The sequence below is a fragment of the Erinaceus europaeus genome, chromosome 15 (genome assembly GCF_950295315.1).
Source record: "Erinaceus europaeus chromosome 15, mEriEur2.1, whole genome shotgun sequence".
NCBI lineage: Eukaryota > Metazoa > Chordata > Mammalia > Eulipotyphla > Erinaceidae > Erinaceus > Erinaceus europaeus.
This window is the reverse complement of record NC_080176.1, coordinates 36,387,926-36,409,188: the sequence shown is the minus strand read 5'-3', so window position 1 is coordinate 36,409,188 and position 21,263 is coordinate 36,387,926. Positions and strand designations below refer to the sequence as shown.

The following is a 21,263-nucleotide window of genomic DNA, read 5'->3' as shown; positions in this document are numbered from 1 at the left end:
GACTTCACCGTTTTCAGCCGATCTTGGATGGACCTTGAAAAAATCATGTTGAGTGAAATAAGACAGAAACAGAAGGATGAATATGGGATGATCTCACTCTCAGGCCGAAGTTGGAAAACAAGATTAGAAAAGAAAACACAAGTAGAACCTGAAATGGAATTGGAGTATTACACCAAAGTAAAAGACTCTGGGGTGGGTGGGTGGGTGGGGAGAATACAGGTCCATGAAAGATGATGAATGACATAGTGGGGATTGTATTGTTAAATGGGAATCTGGGGAATGTTATGCATGTACAAACTATTGTATTTACTGTTGAATGTAAAGCATTAATTCCCCAATAAAGAAATAAATTATTAAAAAAAAAAAAAAAAGAAATGTCAGGGGGAGTTGGGCGGTAGCGCCATAGGTTAAGCGCATGTGGTACAAAGCACAAGGACCAGAGTAAGGATCCCGGTTCAAGCCCCCAGCTCTGCACCTGTAAGGTAGTTGCTTCACAAGCGGTGAAGCAGATCTGCAGGTGTTTATCTTTCTTTCCCCCTCTCTATATTTCTCTCTGTTCTGTACAACAATGACACCATCAATAACAATAATAACAATGAAAAACAATGGCAACAAAAGAGAAAATAAATATAAAAAATAAAATAAAAATAAGAAATGTCAGAGGTTGGACTATACCATGTTTCTCAGAAATGGCAGATCCCAGCCTCTGGCAGGAAGTGTAGAAGAGAATCTAAAAGGGGTCAGGTGGTGGTTCATTCAGCTGAGTGCAGTTACCATGCACAAGGATAGGGGTTCAAGGCCCTGGTTTCTACCTGCATTGGTGGAAGCATCATGAGTGGTAAAGTAGTGCTGCAGTATCTCTCTCCCTCTCTGTCCCCCTCCTTTCTCACTTTCTGTCTTATGAAATAAAGTGGAAAAAAAAAAAGAAAAAGAAGAAAAATAGCTGCCAGGAGAGGTGGATTCACATGCTGGCACCAAGCCCCAATGATAACCTTGGAGACAAAACAAACAAACCTTAAGCATCTCATTATACCAGAAGCAAGGAAGCTATAAAATATCGAAAACATTTAGGGTAGTGTCCATTCAAAGATTTCACCAGGGAAGATAATAATAACTTCAACAGACTAAGCCACATCAAATATATTTAAATACGAAACTCCCTAGCCATATCTGAGATGTTAAGGCACGGTTTCATTAGAAAACTGACTTTTAAAAAAAGGAACAGAATTAATCATCTAGCATAGATGGTTGTTCCTATCTATTAAGCATAAGTAAATAGCATGCATTCCTTTTTTAATTCTATATCCTGAGAGAAAACAGAGATAGCAATATCTATTAGTGCCATTTTAAAATTTAAAAAATAATAACCTAATTAAATTTTCTACCAGACCACTGCTTTGCTCTGCTCTGCTCTGGTGCTAGGGTTTGAAGCCAGAACCTCAGAGTCTCAGGTATGAAAGTTTTTTTGCACAACCATTATGCTCACTCTCTCTGGTTCATTTATCCATACTGAGTCTTAAAGGGTATGAATAACTTTCATGGTGCTATCATATTTCTAAAATTCTCAAGAGAAATGAAATAATAAGAATAATTTGCTTATAGAGTAATTCAATTTGTCAACATCATAAAGGAAAAGAAGTACAGAACATCTTTTGAATGAATTACTATGCTTTCTTTCAGTTCTGGAATGAACAGTACCAGACTGAAGCATCCCCCTGCAAGTGGGGAGCATGGCTTGGACCTGGGTCCTCAGTGATGGTAACGTGTAGCTGGGTGTGTCAACGCCTGATCCTCCAGGAGGTAAAATTTTTTCTATTTGTAGAATTTATTTTACTCATGCTTAAGTTTCATTTTTGTTATGAGCATAAGGTAAATAGCACGCATTCCTTTTTTTATTCTATATCCTGAGAGAAAACAGAGATAGCAATGTACAGCTCTACCATCAGTGGAACTCCCCCTGATGCTGTCCGTGATGCTCTATGTGGCTCTGGGGGAAAAAGAGCCAGGACCTCAAACATGGTAAAGAATGTACTCTACTCCCATATGCTTTGTGTATTCTGACTTTAATCTTAACCAGAGAACTGCTCAGTTCTGGCTCACTGTGCTTCTGGGGACTGAACCTGGAACAATCAAACTTTAGACATGGAAGTCTTTCCCATTACTATTATGCTATCTTCCCCTTTCTATTTTAGTGATTGTTGCAGTTCACCAGTTCAGAGATGCTCTGGCAAAGGCAGCTCTATTTTACTTCCAATCACATTGCTGGTATTGTTAATTAAGTTCAACATACCTTTCATCATCTTTATAATACGGTTCCACAAATGATTTCTGTTTGACTTTGTTCTGTTTATCACCATTAGCTGTAAGCAAACAAGAATATCACAACCTGAGTTAGTAGTAATACTGAGACTTAAGAAAAACAGAACAACAACCCAAACCTATGTATTTCATTTCATAGTCTAGGTCCCAGGGAACCAATATTTAAATGTTGTTTTCAGTTTCTAGCACTAATGTTTTCCTTTCTTTTTCATAAGCATGAGGGTGTGATTATATTATTCAGAATTACCAAAGAGATAACAATCTACAATATTTGTGTGTGCATGCATGCACATATATGCTACACATATATAAATATATTCTAGACTTTGATAAAAGAATTACTCAGATGTCCATTATCATTTGGCACCAAACAACAAGACAATTTGCAATGTTTCACTTCTCTGTCCTGTTGCTTTTCAGTAATGGATCTTTAAGGTATGCTAATAAGTAGGAAATAAAGAAATAGAGAACTTTATCAGCAAACTGCTGATACACTTGCATCACCATGAAACTTGAATCTCATGAAGGAAATTAAGACTTAAGGAAGAAAAAGAGTCTTGGGGATGTTCTAGGAATCAGAAATTGTCAGAGATCAAAAGAATGGTAAAGCATTGCAACAAAAGCTAAGGGAGCTCTGGGGAATCAGAGCTCCAGGACACAATGGTGGGATTGTCTGTCCAGGGAAGTCTGGTTGGCATCATGGTAGCATCTGGAACCTGGTGGCTGAAAAGAGAGTTAACATATAAAGCCAAACAAGTTGTTCACTAATCATGAACCCCAGAGCACTGCCCCACTAGGGAAAGAGAGAGACAGGCTGGGAGTATGGATCGGCCTGTCAACGCCCATGTTCAGTGGGGAAACAATTACGGAAGCCAGATCTTCCACCTTCTGCATCACATATGAACCTGGATCCATACTCCCAGAGGGATAAAGAATAGGAAGCTATCAGGGGAGGGGATGAGATGCGCAATTCTGATGGTGGGAATTGTGTAGAGTTGTAACCCTCTTATCCTATGGTTTTGTCAATGTTTCCTTTTTATAAATTAAATATATATATATATATGAAACAGAATCTAGGGTACCATGGTAGCACTTATCACCAGAAAAAAAAAAAAAAGCTAAGGGAGAAGAGACCTTAGGATGATCAGTGTGAAATATAACAAGTTGAAAATGAGTATTTTTGTGCAAAAATCTTTTCCTTTACTATAGTTAGTAATTACTTAAGAAATCTCTCAAAACTTTTACAAAATATACTTCTGCCACAAAGAAATTGATACTACTTATTTGAGATTAATTTCTTAGTGTACACACACACACACACACACACCTACACATGTCTAGCCTTTAAAGATGTTAAAAGGGAAGCTGCATGGGCAGTCCAAGGGAGCCTTTTGGATTAATTTTCACTCTTTTGCTAGGCTTAGATTAACTCAGGAAATATGTGGAAAAAGAAGTTTATATAAAAACATGCCATTTTTAATTGTTAATATACTTCATCAAACCTGTTAGCTAGTTGATGATTTAATTTAGAGAACTTATTGTAACAATGAAGCCATAATTAGGAAAGAAAATAATCTCACCATTGGGTTTCTTGAGGGTAGCTGGCAATTTCTCTTCTTCACCTGCCACCTGTGGGAAGCTATTTGGCAAACATGATTCATACTCTTCATGAGTTGTCCTGTCAAACATATCTTCCAAACTATCATCCATTTTTCTTTCTCCAGCTATGTAAAAGAACATTAGTTTAGGGCCACAAACATATCTTTTGCTTTCTGTGTACAACTCAAACTTATAGTAACTACTGTAAAATAATTTACAAGTGCATCAGGAAAGAATAAATTCCAAGTCCACACATCAAGCTGAAAAAGGAACCACCACCAAGCAGAAAAAACCTTACTAAGTAGTTTCTACTTAAACCTAGACACCCTCCTCACCTACTTCGTATTTCACTTCCCTCAATCACTCCAAGGCTAACCTTGTTAGACAAGCTAAGGACTACAAAAGCTGGATGAGGGCAAGAGACTAGCACATTTTAATGACTCTTTAGTCACTACCAGGCCACTCCATCATAGACATGATAGGCCTAGATCTCTAACAAATCCCTCTATTGTCACTGGGCATCTCCATCAGGAACAACAGAGAGACACCTGCAGCCCTGCTTCACCACTTGCAAAGCTTCTCCCCTGAAGTGTAACATGTGTGCGGCACCACCGGGTCTGATTCTTGCACACTGTCACATGTACACTCAACTGGGTGAAGACCCCCTCCCCCAATAAAATCATTTTAATAAAAGCTGTAGTAGGATTAGGTGAACTTTAAAAATTACACACACAGGGATTCGACTTCCGGAGGCAGAGCTACGAGCAGCAGATCTCTTTCTCTCCTCTCCTCTCCCGGATCAACTAGGAATACCAAAGGAGACCACCCGGGACCAAAACAAGACAGGACTAGAATGACCACAGGAACCCAGTAAATCACTGGTGAGTACAAACACGTGTGGCTGGTGACAGAGAGGAGCGAGGGGCCTAAGGAGAGATTAAGTGACTGCTAACAGTTCAGCAGTTTATCAGTGGAGACACCACCTCCAGTCTGCTCCACCAACAAGGGGACAGCTTAAGGGAGGAGAGGACTCCCCAGAGACTCACCAAGTGCAACTCTGAGTCTCCATTGCTACTACCCTCAGAATCTGGAGCAGCGACAGGAAGGGACACCAGGGGACAGAGATCTAACCAGGAAACTCAGAAGACCTATACCTCGGTGGCATAGCTGAGGGGCTGTGAAAGTCTCTTTGCATAACCACTGGATTATCCCTGCCACAACCTGCTTTATCTCTTGGTCAGGAGTCAGTGATTAAGCTAAGAAGCCTATTGATAGTTTAAAAGCCCTCAGGCTCCCATAGCCTACAGGGAAGAAAAAAAAAAAGAGGCTTTTAAACCCCTGAGCTCCAACTCAGAGATTTAAATACTATTGAAAAAACAGTTAACTTCCACCACTGTGAACCCTTTAATTAACTTACTTAGACACAAGTCAATCCAGGCAATAGTGATCAATAATTTGAAAAGTACTGGTAAAGGGAACTCATAACATAATATATAAAATGGTTAAAACAACAAGAAAAAATATTGGAGAATCGAACCAGGACAAGAGTCCAGCTAAAAGTCCTCCAGAGGGTGAAGCACAAAATAACGAGTTCAACATCCAAACATTAGATAAGGAAATAATAACAGGAGTGAGTAAAGGATTTGAAAAATTGTAACCTGAAATGTAGGAACACAAATGAGAATATGGAAGAAAATACTAATTATCTTAAGGTTATTAGAGAGCTGAAAGCTGAAATCGCTGAGCTAAGAATGCAACTAGCTGAAAAAGCTAAAACAGTATTAGAGTAGGGCAACAAAATAGATGAACTCAAGAAAACAGTAGAGGGCAGAGAGAATAAAATCTATGAGGCTGAAGACAGAATTAGCAAAATTGAGGATAAATTAGAGACAACAAAAAAAGAAGTAAGAGATCTCAAAAAGAGATTAAGAGATGCTGAAAACAACAAGAGTCCTATGGGATGACTTCAAAAGAAACAATATACGTATTGGCATACCAGAGGAAGAAAGCATTTTCCAGGCCATAGTAGCTGAAAACTTCTCTAGTCTAGACAACATCAAAGACATAAAGATTCAAGAAGCCCAGAGGGTCCCAAACAGAATTAACCCAGACCTAAAGACACCAAGACATATCATACTTAGAATGGAAAGGAATAAGGATAAAGAAAGGATCCTAAAGGCTGCAAGAGAAAAACAAAGAGTCACCTACAAAGGAAAACCCATAAGATTAGCAGCAGACTTCTCCATACAAACACTACAGGCCAGAAGAGAATGGCAAGATATCTATCGAGTGCTCAATGACAAAGGCTTTCAGCCAAGAATACTATATCCTGCTAGACTGTCTTTCAGACTAGATGGAGGCATCAAAACCTTCTCAGACAAGCAACAGTTGAAGGAAGCAACCATCACCAAGCCTGCTCTGAAAGAAGTTCTGAAAGGTCTCCTATAAACAACCAGACCACCACAAATAGAACATATATCAAAACACTCTAAAACTCTACAAGAATGGCATTAAAATATCTTCAATCTTTGATATCAATAAATGTCAATGGACTGAATTCACCTATTAAAAGACACAGAGTAGGAGGATGGATCAGAAAATACAACCCAACAATATGTTGTCTACAGGAAACCCACCTAACTCAACAAGACAAACACAGACTTAAAGTGAAAGGATGGAAAACTATCATACAAGTCAATGGCCCACAAAAAAGGGCAGAACAGCTATTCTCATATCTCACATGATAGACTTTAAAATAGATAAGATTAAAAAAGATAGGAATGGACACTACTTAATGCTCAGAGGATCAGTCAATCAAGAGGACTTAAAAATTATTAACATCTATGCACCCAATGAGAAGCCATCTAAATACATCAAACTTCAACTAAAAGAGCTACAGCAATATATTAACAGTAACACAATCATAGTAGGGGACTTCAACACCCCACTCTCTCAACTTGACAGATCATCCAGTCAGAAAATCAATAAAGACATAAGGGAGCTAAATGAAGAGATAGATAAACTAGAACTACTGGACATTTTCAGAGTCATTCATCCCAAGAAACTGGAATACAAATTTTACTCAAATCCACATGGGTCATTCTCAAGAACAGACCATATATTAGGCCACAAAGACAGCATCAGCCAATTCAAGAGCATTGAAATCATCCCAAGCATCTTCTCAGACCACAGTGGAATTAAACTAACACTTAACAATCAATAAAAGACTAGTAACAGTGCCAAAATGTGGAAGCTCAACAGTACAGTTCTTAACAACTACTGGGTCAAAGAGGAAATCAAGGAAGAAATCAAAATGTTTCCAGAGTTCAATGAAAATGAAGACACAAGCTATCAAAATATTTGGGACACAGCTAAAGCAGTCCTAAGAGGGAAGTTCATAGCTATACAAGCACACATTAGGAAACAAGAAAAAGCACAAATAAACAGCCCTATTGCACATCTTAAAGACCTAGAAGAAGAACAACAAAGGAATCCTAAAGCAACCAGAAGGACAGAAATCACTAAAGTTAGAGCAGAAATAAATAACATTGAGAATAGGAAAACCATACAAAAGATCAACGAAAGTAAATGTTGGTTCTTCGAAAGAGTAAACAAAATCGACAAATCTTTAGCCAGACTCACAAAACAAAAAAGGGAGAAGACCCAAGTAAATAGGATAATAAATGAAATAGGAGATATCACAACAGACACCACAGAAATTCAACATATCATGTGAGGGTTCTATGAACAACTATATGCCACCAAGCTAGAGAACCTGGAAGAAATGGACAATTTCCTAGATACCTACCAACTTCCAAAACTAAGTAAAGAGGAAGTGGATAACATGAACAGGCCCATCATAGCTAATGAAATTGAAACAGTTATCAAAAATCTTCCCAAAAATAAGTCCTGGACCAGATGGTTTTACAAATGAATTCTACAAAACCTTCCAAGAAGAACTAATACCTCTACTTTTAAAAGTCTTCCAGAAGATTGAAGACACTGGAATACTCCCTGCCAGCTTCTATGAAGCCAACATCACCCTGATACCAAAAGCAGACAGGGACAAAACCAAAAAAGAACTACAGACCAATATCTCTGATGAACATAGATGCAAAAACATTGAACAAAATTCTAGCGAACTGGATTCTTCTTCTTCTAGCATTTGCCCTTCTTCCGTAGCCAGTCAACCGCGTCAGGTTGAGCCTGATGTAAAGTTCTGAGACCTCCTTTGAATCTGGAGAGGTGGCAGGCGTTGACTATGTGGGTCATAGTCTCTCTGTAGCGGCAGGGGCAGTTCATGTCATCTCTGGCTCCCCAGCGATGGAACATAGCATAGCGGCGCACCGGCCATGGCCTGTTCGAAAGCGATTGAGGAGGGCCCAATCATAACGTGCTAGGTCAAAGCCGGGTTGACGCTTGCCAGGGGTCTGTGATGAGGTGTTTGTTCTTTACCTCAGCTGACTGCCAACTCTATTTCCAAGAGTCTGGAACAGAGAAGTTCAGTGTAGGCATAGGGGACCAGATTGGGTGATGAGATGTCAAGCGTTGGACAGGGTGGGCGAAGATATCCGCGTATATTGGCAGGTCCGGTCGAGCGTAGATGTGGGAAATGAACTTAGATGATGCCGCATCCCGACGAATATCTGGCAGGGCGATGTTGCTAAGAACTGGCAGCCATGGAACCGGGGTGGAATGGATGGTTCCAGAAATTATCCTCATGGAGGAATATAATTTGGAATCGACCAAGTGGACATGGGGGCTACGGAACCATACTGGGGCACAGTATTCTGCAGTGGAATAGCATAATGCCAGAGATGATGATCATAGTGTAGAAGCGCTCGCGCCCCATGAGGAGCTGACCAGTCTCGCAATGATGTTATTCCTCGCGCCCACCTTTGCTGCAGTTTTTATGAGATGATCGTGAAATGACAGAGTGCGATCGAGAGTAACGCCAAGATAGACTGGCTGGGCTTCATGCCGGATTCTCGTATTGCCAAGCTGCACATTAAGCTCACGCGAGGCCGAGGCATGGTGTAGATGGAAAACAGATGATACCGTTTTTGCAGTGCTAGGGATTAGTCGCCATTTTTTAGAATAATTAGATATCAGAGACATGTCTTTCGTGAGTGTTTCCTCGAGGATGTCGAACTTGGATGCCTGAGTTGCACAGCAGATGTCATCGGCGTAGATGAACTTCCTTGAAGAAGTTTCTGGGAGGTCATTGATGTAAATATTAAATAGCGTAGGAGCCAGAACAGAGCCAACTGGATACAGCAGTATATCAAAAAGATTGTTCATTATGACCAAGTGGGGTTTATCCCAGGCATGCAATGTTGGTTTAATATACGTAAATCAATCAATGTGATCCAACACATCAACAAAAGCAAGACCAGAAACTACATGGTCATATCAATAGATGCAGAGAAAGCCTTTGACAAAATACAACATCCCTTTATGATCAAAACACTACAAAAAATGGGAATAGATGGAAAATTCCTGAAGATAGTGGAGTCTATATATAGCAAACCTACAGCCAACATCATACTCAATGGTGAAAAACTGGAAGCATTTCCACTCAGATCAGGTACTAGACAGGGCTGCCCACTATCACCATTACTATTCAACATAGTGTTGGAAGTTCTTGCCATAGCAATCAGGCAGGACCAAGGAATTAAAGGGATACTGATTGGAAGAGAAGATGTCAAACTCTCCTTATTTGCAGATGACATGATAGTATACATGGAAAAACCTAAGGACTTCAGCAAGAAACTTTTGGAAATCATCAGGCTATACAGTAAGGTGTCAGGCTACAAACTTAACATTCAAAAGTCAGTGGCATTCCTCTATGCAAACACTAAGTTAGAAGAAATTGAAATCCAGAAATCAATTCCTTTTACTATAGCAACAAAAACAATAAAATATCTAGGAGTAAACCTAACCAAAGAAGTGAAAGACTTGTATACTGAAAATTATGAGTCACTACTCAAAGAAACTGAAAAAGACACAAAGAAGTGGAAAGATATTCCATGTTCATGGGTTGGAAGAATTAACATCATCAAAATGAATATATTACCCAGAGCCATCTACAAATTTAATGCTATCCCCATCAAGATCCCAACCACATTTTTTAGGAGAATAGAACAAATGCTACAAATGTTTATCTGGAACCAGAAAAGACCTAGAATTGCCAAAACAATCTTGAAAAAAAAAGAACAGAACTGGAGGCATCACACTCCCAGATCTCAAACTGTATTATAGGGCCGCTGTTATCAAAACTGCTTGGTACTGGAACATGAATAGACACACTGACCAGTGGAATAGAACTGATAGCCCAGAAATGAGGCCCCACACGTATGAACATCTAATCTTTGACAAAGGTGCCCAGACTATTACATGGGGAAAGCAGAGTCTCTTCAACAAATGGTGTTGGAAACAATGGGTTGAAACATGCACAAGAATGAAACTGAATCACTGTATTTCACCAAATACAAAAGTAAACTCCAAGTGGATCAAGGACTTGGATGTTAGACCACAAACTATCAAATACTTAGAGGAAAATATTGGCAGAACTCTCTTCCACATAAATTTTAAAGACATTTTCAATGAAACAAATCCAATTACAAAGAAGACTAAGGCAAGTATAAACCTATGGGACTACATCAAATTAAAAAGCTTCTTCACAGCAAAAGAAACCACTACCCAAACCAAGAGACCCCTCACAGAATGGGAGAAGATCTTTACATGCCATACATCAGATAAGAATTTAATAACCAACATATATAAAGAGCTTGCCAGACTCAACAACAGGACAACAAATAACCCCATCCAAAAATGGGGGGAGGACATGGACAGAAGAGATTCAAAAGGCTGAGAAACACATGAAAAAATGCTCCAAGTCTCTTGATTGTCAGAGAAATGCAAATAAAGACAACAATGAGATATCACTTCACTCCTGTGAGAATGTCCTACATCAGAAAAGGTAACAGCAGCAAATGCTGGAGAGGGTGTGGGGTCAAAGGAACCCTCCTACACTGCTGGTGGGAATGCAAATTGGTCCAACCTCTGTGGAGAACAGTCTGGAGAACTCTCAGAAGGCTAGAAATGTACCTACCCTATGACCCTGCAATTCCTCTCCTGGGGATATATCCTAAAGAACCCAACACATCCATCCAAAAACATCTGAGTACACATATGTTCTTGGCAGCACAATTTGTAATAGCCAAAACCTGGAAGCAACCCAGGTGTCCAACAAAAGATGAGTGGCTGAGCAAGTTGTGGTATATATACACAATGGAATACTACTCAGCTGTAAAAAATGGTGACTTCACCGTTTTCAGCCGATCTTGGATGGACCTTGAAAAAATCATGTTGAGTGAAATAAGTCAGAAACAGAAGGATGAATATGGGATGATCTCACTCTCAGGCAGAAGTTGAAAAACAAGATCAGAAAAGAAAACACAAGTAGAACCTGAAATGCAATTGGCATATTGCCCCAAGTAAAAGACTCTGGGGTGGGTGGGTGGGGAGAATACAGGTCCATGAAGGATGATAAATGACATAGTGGGGATTGTATTGTTAAATGGGAAACTGGGGAATGTTATGCATGTACAAACTATTGTATTTACTGTAGAATGTAAAACATTAATTCCCCAATAAAGAAATAAATTTAAAAAAATTACACACACACACATTATAAAATAGTATATATAAGGGAGGTGAGAAGAGAAGAGATACTATAGCACTGAAGTTTCTCCCCAGAGCAATTAGGGTTCAGGCTTAAACCTGGGTCAAGCACATAGCAGACCAGGTGCCTTCCAGGGGAGTTACATTGCAGAGATAATTGCAAAAGCAGAATGTCTTTGTAAGAAGATAGATGTTATTAAAAGAGTCAGTAAATCAAAATAAATCACTTTTACAATTTTTTAATGACAATGATTACCAACCTAACTGAACTAATACTGTATGCTAAGACAGTCCCACCTCTTTTGGAAACGAAGGCTTTAGATGAAGAATTAGAAGCTTCTCACTACAAAGGGCTTTAGAAAATCCAGGGCTTACCTGGGCTTTTTTCCTCACTGTGCTCCTGCTTCTTCACTTTCAGCAGCATAGTGTCACTGACCAATGTACAGTCCATGTCCACTGTCTCCCCTCTTGATATTCTTGACTGACTTGCATCCTGAATTAAATATCAAAAAAAGTCGACATTTTTAATAATTATTTCTTCATGGCCTTATATTTCTTTAGATAATTTGGCAAAATATACACAACATAAGATTTATTTCCTTGATCATTTTAGGTGTACGTGTCAGTTGCATCAAGTTGTATTTACTCTGAAAGGATAAGACTATAGACTTAGGTCTTATTGCCTATAAAATATTTTTAAGTAACACCTGGTGGGTATATAACATCTTTTCTAAAGTCTAGGAAAAGAAGGGTTACTGCTAAGAGGAGAAAATCCTATGTCACTGAAGAAGGGTTACTGCCAAGAAGAGAAAATCCTACGTCACTGGTCTCTCTTCCTAAGCTTTTCTTTTTTTCTTCTGTAATCTGCTTCACAGTTAAAGAACAGAGTGAAACAAAAACAAAGTATTTTAAGTTAAACTAGACTTGGACACTTACTACTTAGTAAATTAATATGCTACTAAATGAAAGGGAACTTCTTAAACTATGTAGAACCTAAATAAAAGTCAAAAAGTTATTCCTACTATGACTTAAGAATATATACACATATATTCACATAAACAACAAAAATGGTCACTGAGAAAATAAATTTTCTTGATGGTAAATTTTAATCAAGGTATATGATGGATTATTTTGACTAAAGTTATTTAAAATAAGTAACTGACATTTTGCATTATTTTAAAACTATAATTTTTCCTGTATCTTTATTCTATTCTATGCCAGCCCTATAGATATGTTTTCAGTACAATATAACTCCCTGATATGTAACCATCACACTTTGCCCACCACCAAATAATGTATGGAATATCACTCCAGCTCAGTCTGCTTGACCCTGTCCAACCTTTACACACTCTCCTCTCTCACTGGCAACCTCAGTTCTGCAAGTGGAGTCAAAGAGTTTGTAAATCTCTTTTTCCAGTGAATGCCTCTAGAGTCAGAATGGATCACCCTTTAAAAGCTATCATAGGGCTGGAAGATGGCTCAGAGGGTAGGCACATGCCTTCCCATCCACAAGCTCTGGGTTCAATCCCTCAGCAAAACATGGAATCATCACAGTGGCACCAAGGGAACTTCACAAATGGTGGAGTGGTATACTGGTGTCCTTCTCTGGCTCTTTCTCTCTCTCAAAATAAATAAAAATTGGGCTGGGGAGGTAGACTAGCAATATTGCAAATGCAGGAGGCTCTAGGTTTATTCCTTGGCAAGCATCACAAAGTTGGAAAAACAGCATTTTTCTTGTTTTTTTTTTTTTTTTTTTAAAACAACAAATTCAGACTTTAAAGAACATGTGATTATCTCAAGGTCACAGAGTCAGCAGGAGAGACTAACAACTCACTAGAATAAGAACCATGTAAGTTTTGGTTTTATTTCATGACTTACCTTTGAATTTATTACTGTAACATCCATTTTGTATTGAGAAAGGTCTGCTCCTGGATCTACACTCCACTGGATATTTTCAAAGGATACATCTAAGGGGGGAGGGGAACCAAACAAAAACAAAAACAAAACAACAACAACATAGGAATGAGAGTGAAAAAAAGTTTTTATATAGGGATTAAAGTTCTTGCTGGAAGAACTGAAAAATACACTATAGGAAAAAAGAAATGTAAACACAGGATGAAGGAATAATTTCCTGATGAAGAATGAAAGAAAACACTAATAGTATATGAAGTACAGAAATATTTGGTGAGAAAAAAGATTTCCTTTAAAACACAGTGAAATTATTAAAATATTTATATATCAGAGAAAACAGATATGTCTAAAAACTTGGTATGTATGTGAGTATTCGCAGAAGTACAAGGAGAAAGCTATGGGAGTAAGGAATAAGACCTGGATATACTTTAAATTCCATATAACTTAAGTATTTCAAAGATTGTGCTGAAGAAATAACTACATAAAAATAGGCTAATCAACAAAACCACCAATCAAATTAGTTATTAAAGGTGTCAATTCATTTTTATCAAGAAGCATAAGAGCCAGTATCACATAAAATGAAGCCAATGTAAATATTTCTATGCAGAAATGTGCAGGAAGAAACAAAATGTTTTTCCCCAAAACAATGCAATCTACCAACACAATTTAAATAAAATATTACAATAATCAGTTTAAAGTACATTTAAGAGTGGAAACACTTCTATATTGTACATATACCTTGATTGTTTTGCAGAGACTTTGCTTTAGCAATTCTACATGGATTTAATTGGAGAACTGATGCAAGTTCACATGCTCCATGAACTGGCCTGCTTTTAGTTTTCATTGGCTCATGAGAGCCAGCATCCTAAAATAGAAAAGTTTACTAGCAAGTAGGTCACAAACACACACAAACTCTTTAATCACAATCTTTAGAGACTTATTTCACTGGGGGTGGGAAGGGCTGATCAGCCTTTGACATGCAGGAAATCAAACCTGAGACTTCCCCCAAGCAAGCACTGCACTCTACCCTCTAAGGCATTCCCCCAGCATCACAGTGTCAGAAGATTCAACAAACCTGTATGTCATCAAAAACTTTCTCTGTCTCCAGGCCTTCACAAGGGTGTGGGGGGACCTTAAAGGTAGGGGCTTCTTCCTTTATTTGCAGTTGTGTTTTACTGTCTGGAGAAGATCTACTCAAGACTTGGAGGACACACTCTTGGAAACATGGCTCCTCTGGAGACTCTCTACTTGACATACAGCTCCCATTCAAAGCCTTGCAGCTGGAAGAGCCTTTTGAAATGGGCTTCAAAGTCTCAAAGAGATTCATTTGTCTAAATCTGATTTTAGAAGTTTCACTTCCTTGATTTTTCTCTCGGCGCTGATCAGCTGAAAATCGATCAGACAGATCCAGAGGCTTATCCATCATGTAGTCTCCATTTATGGAAAGGTGACTATCAACCGGAAAAGGAAATGCATTTTCTTTATCAAAAGAGGCTTGGGGGCAGCTGACTTCATCTTCACCTTCTTCCTCAGTTTTCTTTCTTTTGGATGTTTTGCTTCCCAGTAATTTCAGGCGTCCCAAGTGTTTGTCTCTATCTGTTGTAGCATCTTTAATGTGGTCAATACTATCCTGTTTGCCTGTGGCTTCATTTATATTCCTACTAATAAGCATCTGCTTATGAGCAGATGATTGGCTAACGACCTTACACCTCTCCTTTGCTTCAGACCCAAGAACATGTGTAGAAAGGGCACCATCTTCAGACTTTGACCTAGTTTTCTCAGATCTGGAGCTAGAAGTATTGCCGAAAGGTGTTATTTTGAAACGGTTTTTTTTCCCAGTCTCTAAAAGAGAAGGCGATACAGTTGCATTCAGATCTAGTCCACTTTTCACATTAGAAGTGCCTCCAAATACAGGAGATGACACCCGAACCGTCAATTCTTCTTGAGGAGGAGTCCTTGAAGCAGAATCTGAAAGTCTGATTGAATTAAGAGTGGAAGACTTTTCTCTTAGTAAAGAAGCAGTGACATTTAGAAGACAAGCATGATGAAAACTGCTGATATTAAATACTGACTGTGAGGTCTTATTTATGTACTAGAGGCAATTAACTGAAACTTAAGATGGAGTATGACTGCTGGCATCTTTTCATCTAGCTACATTGACAAAAAGGAAAGCAAAGTAATACAGAAGACCTGTCTCTATACCATGATTATTTCTCTCTATATGTATTTTCTGAATGATTTAAATAACTTCACTATGAGGACCCAAATTCTTTTGCATATGAAGCTTGTCATGATTAACACCATGAAACAGTTCTTATACCATAGAAGTGAATATAAATCAAGACCCAGTCTATCTCTAGGAGAAGAAATAGATGTAGTAGAAATAGGGTTATGTTTAAGTTTGAAGGCATAGGATGAGTAAGAGTTCCTAATAGCCCTAAACTATGTTGCCCTAAACTAGAAATTTAAGCTCTCTGGAGCTGCACTTTTGTCAACTATAAAAAACAATGAACAGAAAACCTAGTTTAGTGATTTACTACGATGACAAAAATGACATATATATCTAAAACCAAAAGTTTTTTTAAAAATCAAAGTGCAACATAACCATGCAGATCATCCAAGCTTATAGATGCATGTATGCAATATCCAGTTTTTCGAAATACAAACCCAGATAAGATTACTGAGTTATTTTTACAGGAGAGTATCTTTTCCACCAGGGAAAGATAGATCCAGGCTGGGGGTATGGATTGACCTGTTAATGCCTATGTCTAGTGGAGAAGCAATTACAGAAGCCAGAACTTCCACCTTCTGTAGCCCATAAAGATCTTTGGTCCATACTCCCAGAGGGATAAAGAACAGGGAACCTTCCAATGGAGGGGAGGGGATATGGAACTCTGGTGGTGGGAATTACATAAAATTTTATCTTTCTTATTCCACAACCTTGTCAATCATTATTAAATCACTAATAAAAAATAAAATCAACTTATTTTTAAGTAACATCTGGTGGGCAAGAAATGGTTTAATTATATGAGCTCACTGTAATAGAATTCACTAGTAATAAGTTTTATCAAAGTACCCCAAATTACCTTAACATATCTTCATTATTTCTTGTAGATTCCTGAAAAGGTTGTTTCTTGTCTTTTTCCAGACAGTGATACAACTCATCACCAAGAGGGCTCATGGAACCTTGAGATTCCTTTAGTAGTAAGATAAGGAAAAAAAAAAGTACACACATTGGAATATTATTCATTCTTTAAAAAAAATGAAGGGGCCAAGCAGTGGTGCACCTGGTTGAGCACACATATTACAATGTGCAAGGACCGGGTTTCAAGCCCCTGGTCCCCACCTGCAGGGGGGGAAGTTTCACAAGCGGTGAAGCAGACGTCTCTCTATTTCCCTCTCCCCTCTCAATTTCTTTCTGTATTTATCCAATAATAAACAAAATAAATAAATATCTATTTAAATATTTTAAAAAATGAAATACTGGAAAGAATGAGACTGAGAGTCAAGATGGTGGCTTGAAGGCAGCACCTGGCCAACTCTCCATGAAAAGGCCAATTTGGGCCTGGGAATTCTGGGAGAGTAGGATTTCCAGGCCAGTAGGAGAGAAGTTGTAGAGGAGGTTGGAGCCAAGTTGTAGCTCAACTGTAAATTGGAAAAATGGTGCTGAAAAGGAAAACTGGATACCTTTCTAAAACACAACTTCTTATTCAGTTCACCTTCAGTGAAGTGAAATTTTGTATCTCTAAAAAAAATTTAAGGTGATACAGACAGCTGTTGGTCTGTTGATGACAGTTTGATTCCGTAATATATTTGGCACATAAACAATGGACAGGCCTAGAGTATGGGTAGGTGGGAATTAGAAACCATTAAAAAAAGTGTTTGAAATCAAGGGTTAAAAATTACTTACTGTGATGTGAAGATGGCTTTAAAAGTACAAAGGAAAAAAAAAAAGAAAAAAAAAGTACAAAGGACAAACAAAAACATAACAAAAACAACCCAATGTAATAAAATCCAAGTCAATTTTTAGAAGTTCAACAGCAAAATAATTTCATAACAGTACATATACATCTGACTAAGGCAAACAGATGCTATTTTAGGGCTGTATTAAAATTAAATTTCCTCAAGATAAAAGAATTCAAGTTTCCTGTTTTCAGAAATCAATTAAGGAAAAAAGAAGAGGTAGTAAAGCACTAAAGAATGGAAACAAACAAACAAGCAAAAAAACCCAAAACTAGGGGGTCATTTTCTGATATAATCCTTGAGAATCAGATCTACCTAAATTGTCATTTGTAAATACTAAGAAGAAAGTGTTAATGCAGCTATATAGTAGTCCCAAAATCTCAGTCTGTTTCCCAAATTAACCCTCAGCTTAAAAGATATTAAAAAAGCTTCAGTAAATTCTAAAAATCAACCTAAAGTTTTAGGACTTCTCCTCGATGGAATAATGTGGGGTAGGGAAGGTGAAGGATGGACAGGAAGAGGGCTGGCCAAATCCCTTAAGTGATCACCAGTTCCTTAAATTTTTACTTATTTCAGTCTATAGTCCTCAAATTTTGATTTCTGGGACCATCTTGGGTAGATAATACAAATAGGCTTATCTCATCTAGGTATTTTATCCAATGATCTTTGGACAAAATAAAATCTCATTTGTTTAGTTCTCTCAGACTCTGAAAAACTATGGTAGTGGGTACCGTAAGAAACTATACCTTTTAATCTTATAAGCCATTATTAAATCACTAACAAAATATCATAAATTGGCATCAAACTAAACAGTTACTTACAGATTCTTCTTGAACACTCTGTCCAAGTGTTTCAGCAACAACTGTAGCTAAATTAAAAGATGACGATGTGACAGAGGGGTAACTGCTTCCTCCGTGTGTTTCTAAGTAAGAAATAAATGAATAATAACTACATAATTTTAAAGAATAGATGTATGAAACTATAGAGGCCTGAGAGTCCAAGGAATATTTTCTGAGCTGCCACTGAACAAGTCTGTAAAATTCTGTACAGAAAGTCCAAAGTATCTACTATAAATGACAAAAATTCACTAGTATGTAGCATCTACGTCTGCCAAGCTTATCTGATTATAGAATATGCATTACTTTCCTATACAACTGAATGTAACAGGCAATTAAAATTACCTTTAATGTCACTGAAAAAAAATTACATATTTCTTTTTTTTTTTTTTTTTTCTTTTTTAAAAAATACATTATTTATTTATGAGAAAGATACAAAAAGAAAGATACACAGAGAGAGACCAGAGCACTGCTCAGTTCTGGCTTATGGTGGTGCTGGGGATTGAACTTGGAACCTCCAAGCCATAGGGATGAGTCTTTTGCATAACCATTAAGCTGTTTCCCCAGCCTGCTGCTTTTTCTTTTTTTGAGATTTGGTATTTTCTGTGTGTTCAAATGATAAGTTAATGGAAATTCATTTTCTTAAAATTTCATTATGCCCTTATACTTTATTTTTCTAAATATTTATTTTTAATATTAAAAACTTATTATTTATTAAGTTTTACCACTTGAGAATATTTCCTCCTGAGGTGGGAACCCAGGGCTTGAACCTGGGCCCTTACACACTATAATATGTGCACAACCAAGTGTGCAACCACCTGGACACCTGCCCTTACACTTTCTTTTTTTTTTTTTTTTAATTTTTTATTTAAGAAAGGATTAGTGAACAAAAGCATAAGGTAGGAGGGGTACAACTCCACACAATTCCCAACACCCAATCCCCATAACCCACCCCCTCCCCTGGCTTCATATGTTAACTCTCTTTTCAATCACCAGGTTCCAGATGCCACCAGGATGCTGGCTAGGCTTCCCTGGATTGAAGACCCCACCAATGTGTCCTGGAGCTCAGCTTCCCCAGAGTCACACCCTACTAGGGAAAGAGAGAGGCAGACTGGGGGTATGGACCGACCAGTCAACGCCCATGTTCAGCGGGGAAGCAATTACAGAAGCCAGACCTTCTACCTTCTGCATCCCTCAACGACCCTGAGTCCATGCTCCCAGAGGGATAGAGAATATTTCTTTTTTTTAATAACATTTTTTAAAAATATTCATTTTATTTATTTATTCCCTTTTGTTGCCCTTGTTGTTTTATTGTTGTAGTTATTATTGTTGTTGTCATTGTTGGATAGGACAGAGAGAAATGGAGAGAGAAGGGGAAGACAGAGAGGAGGAGAGAAAGATAGACACCTGCAGACCTGCTTCACCACCTGTGAAGCGACTCCCCTGCAGGTGGGGAGCTGGGGTTCGAACCGGGATCCTTATGCCGGTCCTTGTGCTTTGCGCCACCTGCGCTTAACCTGCTGCGCTACAGCCTGACTCCCAAAAATTACATATTTCTAACAGCTTTATTGTAACCTAAATGTAGTATACCAAATTATATTTATAGTACTTTTATGAAAACATACTTTGAGAGAGAGCTTCAGAATTGAATAATTTTTCAAGTTTTAAGTTAATATATTACAGAAATTTAATTTAAATTTAATTTAAATTTTAATTTAATTACAGAAAGAATATATTTACAGAAATTTTTCAAGTTTTAAGTTAATATATTTGCAGAAATTACATGTTCCACTCTTGTATGAATAATACAAAAATAAAAACTTGTATGCATAATACAAACTTGTATGCATAATACAAAATTTCAATAACAACACATACTAAATTTCAGGATTTGTGGCAGATACTAGATAAAAAAAATTGTTTTTTCCTTCAAGAAGTTTATGAACTATAGCTGAAACAGGAGAAAAGAAGAAAGGAAGAAAAGAATTGTGTGAAAATGTAATAAATGTTTTAATAAAAGCACATACTAGGGGTGATTTAGACATGGAGGAAAGATTATTAAATCTGCTTTTGGAAATCAAGGAAAGTTATATCAAGTGATGCCTCAATGGATCCTTGAAAAAAACCAAGAATTTGACAAGTCAATTGAACTGGGTTCAGAGAAAAGGAACCTAAGTATGTGTAAGGGTCCAGAAGTGTGAAACAAAACTGCATTTTCAGGGAATTGTATGATTCAATTATTGGAAATCAAAGTGTGAAAGATGAAGTAGTGGACAGACATGATCCCTGACAGGATAGTGAGGGATGAGAATTTGTTAAATGTATCCTATAGGCAAGGAATAGATTATCCAAGGTGCTTTCCCCTCTCCCTTTTTATTTTTATTTTTGGTCCCAGGTTCTCGCACAATCGCAATTCAACTGCTCCCAGGTTTACCCTTACACTTTTTTAATGCTAAATATATAGAGAGAAATGAGAGAGGAGAGACACCACAGCAGCTCTTTAATGCTTGTGAAGCTTCCCCTTCACACGGTGCCCATGCTCAGAGCTCAGATCCAGTCCTTTATGCATGTGAAGTGCGTGCTCTGCTGGGTCGTTTCCCAGCTATTAAGATAGTTTAGCAAGAGCTGTTGCTGGCCTAAAAGTGCTGTCATGGAGGCACAGGATATGCATGACAAACACGTAGGAAGACTCAGTAACATTTAGATATTGTTTAGATACTAGATAAAGTGAAGTGGAATTCAGGAAAGTCTCAAAGCCTTTTTATTTGTGTAACTGTAAGAGCTTTATCTGCTGAGATGGCACCCCAGGGAGCACTATGGACAAATCAAGAGAACTCTGTGGGTGGCAGAATGTGCTTTGGTGTCTCACCCTCTCTGCCTTTCCTTCTTAATCTCCCTCTAAACATACAGAATCTAGGCCAGAGATGATCTTTGTCTGAGTCATACATG

General features: G+C 37.9%; 1 protein-coding gene and 1 long non-coding RNA gene across 9 annotated transcripts in view; one reads left to right on the top strand and one right to left on the bottom strand.

Annotated features, from left to right (window-relative positions):
- RBBP8 (RB binding protein 8, endonuclease) overlaps nt 1-21,263 on the bottom strand; it is a 132,776-nt gene that overhangs the window by 12,999 nt on the left and 98,514 nt on the right. For 6 of the 8 annotated variants that reach the window (XM_060173577.1, XM_060173575.1, XM_060173582.1 and 3 more), the window contains exons 9-16: nt 18,300-18,400; nt 16,602-16,711; nt 14,591-15,521; nt 14,254-14,380; nt 13,483-13,571; nt 11,980-12,097; nt 3,900-4,043; nt 2,291-2,360 (exon numbers count right to left, since the gene is read on the bottom strand). In XM_060173577.1, the coding sequence (XP_060029560.1) occupies nt 2,291-2,360; nt 3,900-4,043; nt 11,980-12,097; nt 13,483-13,571; nt 14,254-14,380; nt 14,591-15,521; nt 16,602-16,711; nt 18,300-18,400 (1,690 nt within the window). The remainder of the gene's footprint in view (nt 1-2,290; nt 2,361-3,899; nt 4,044-11,979; nt 12,098-13,482; nt 13,572-14,253; nt 14,381-14,590; nt 15,522-16,601; nt 16,712-18,299; nt 18,401-21,263) is intronic. The other 2 variants (XM_060173580.1, XM_060173581.1) reach the window with 2 other exon arrangements.
- Nucleotides 1-21,263, top strand: part of LOC132533151 (uncharacterized) — a 51,237-nt gene that overhangs the window by 21,465 nt on the left and 8,509 nt on the right. The window contains exon 2 of the long non-coding RNA XR_009545055.1: nt 1,681-1,800. This is a non-coding gene — a long non-coding RNA (uncharacterized LOC132533151). The remainder of the gene's footprint in view (nt 1-1,680; nt 1,801-21,263) is intronic.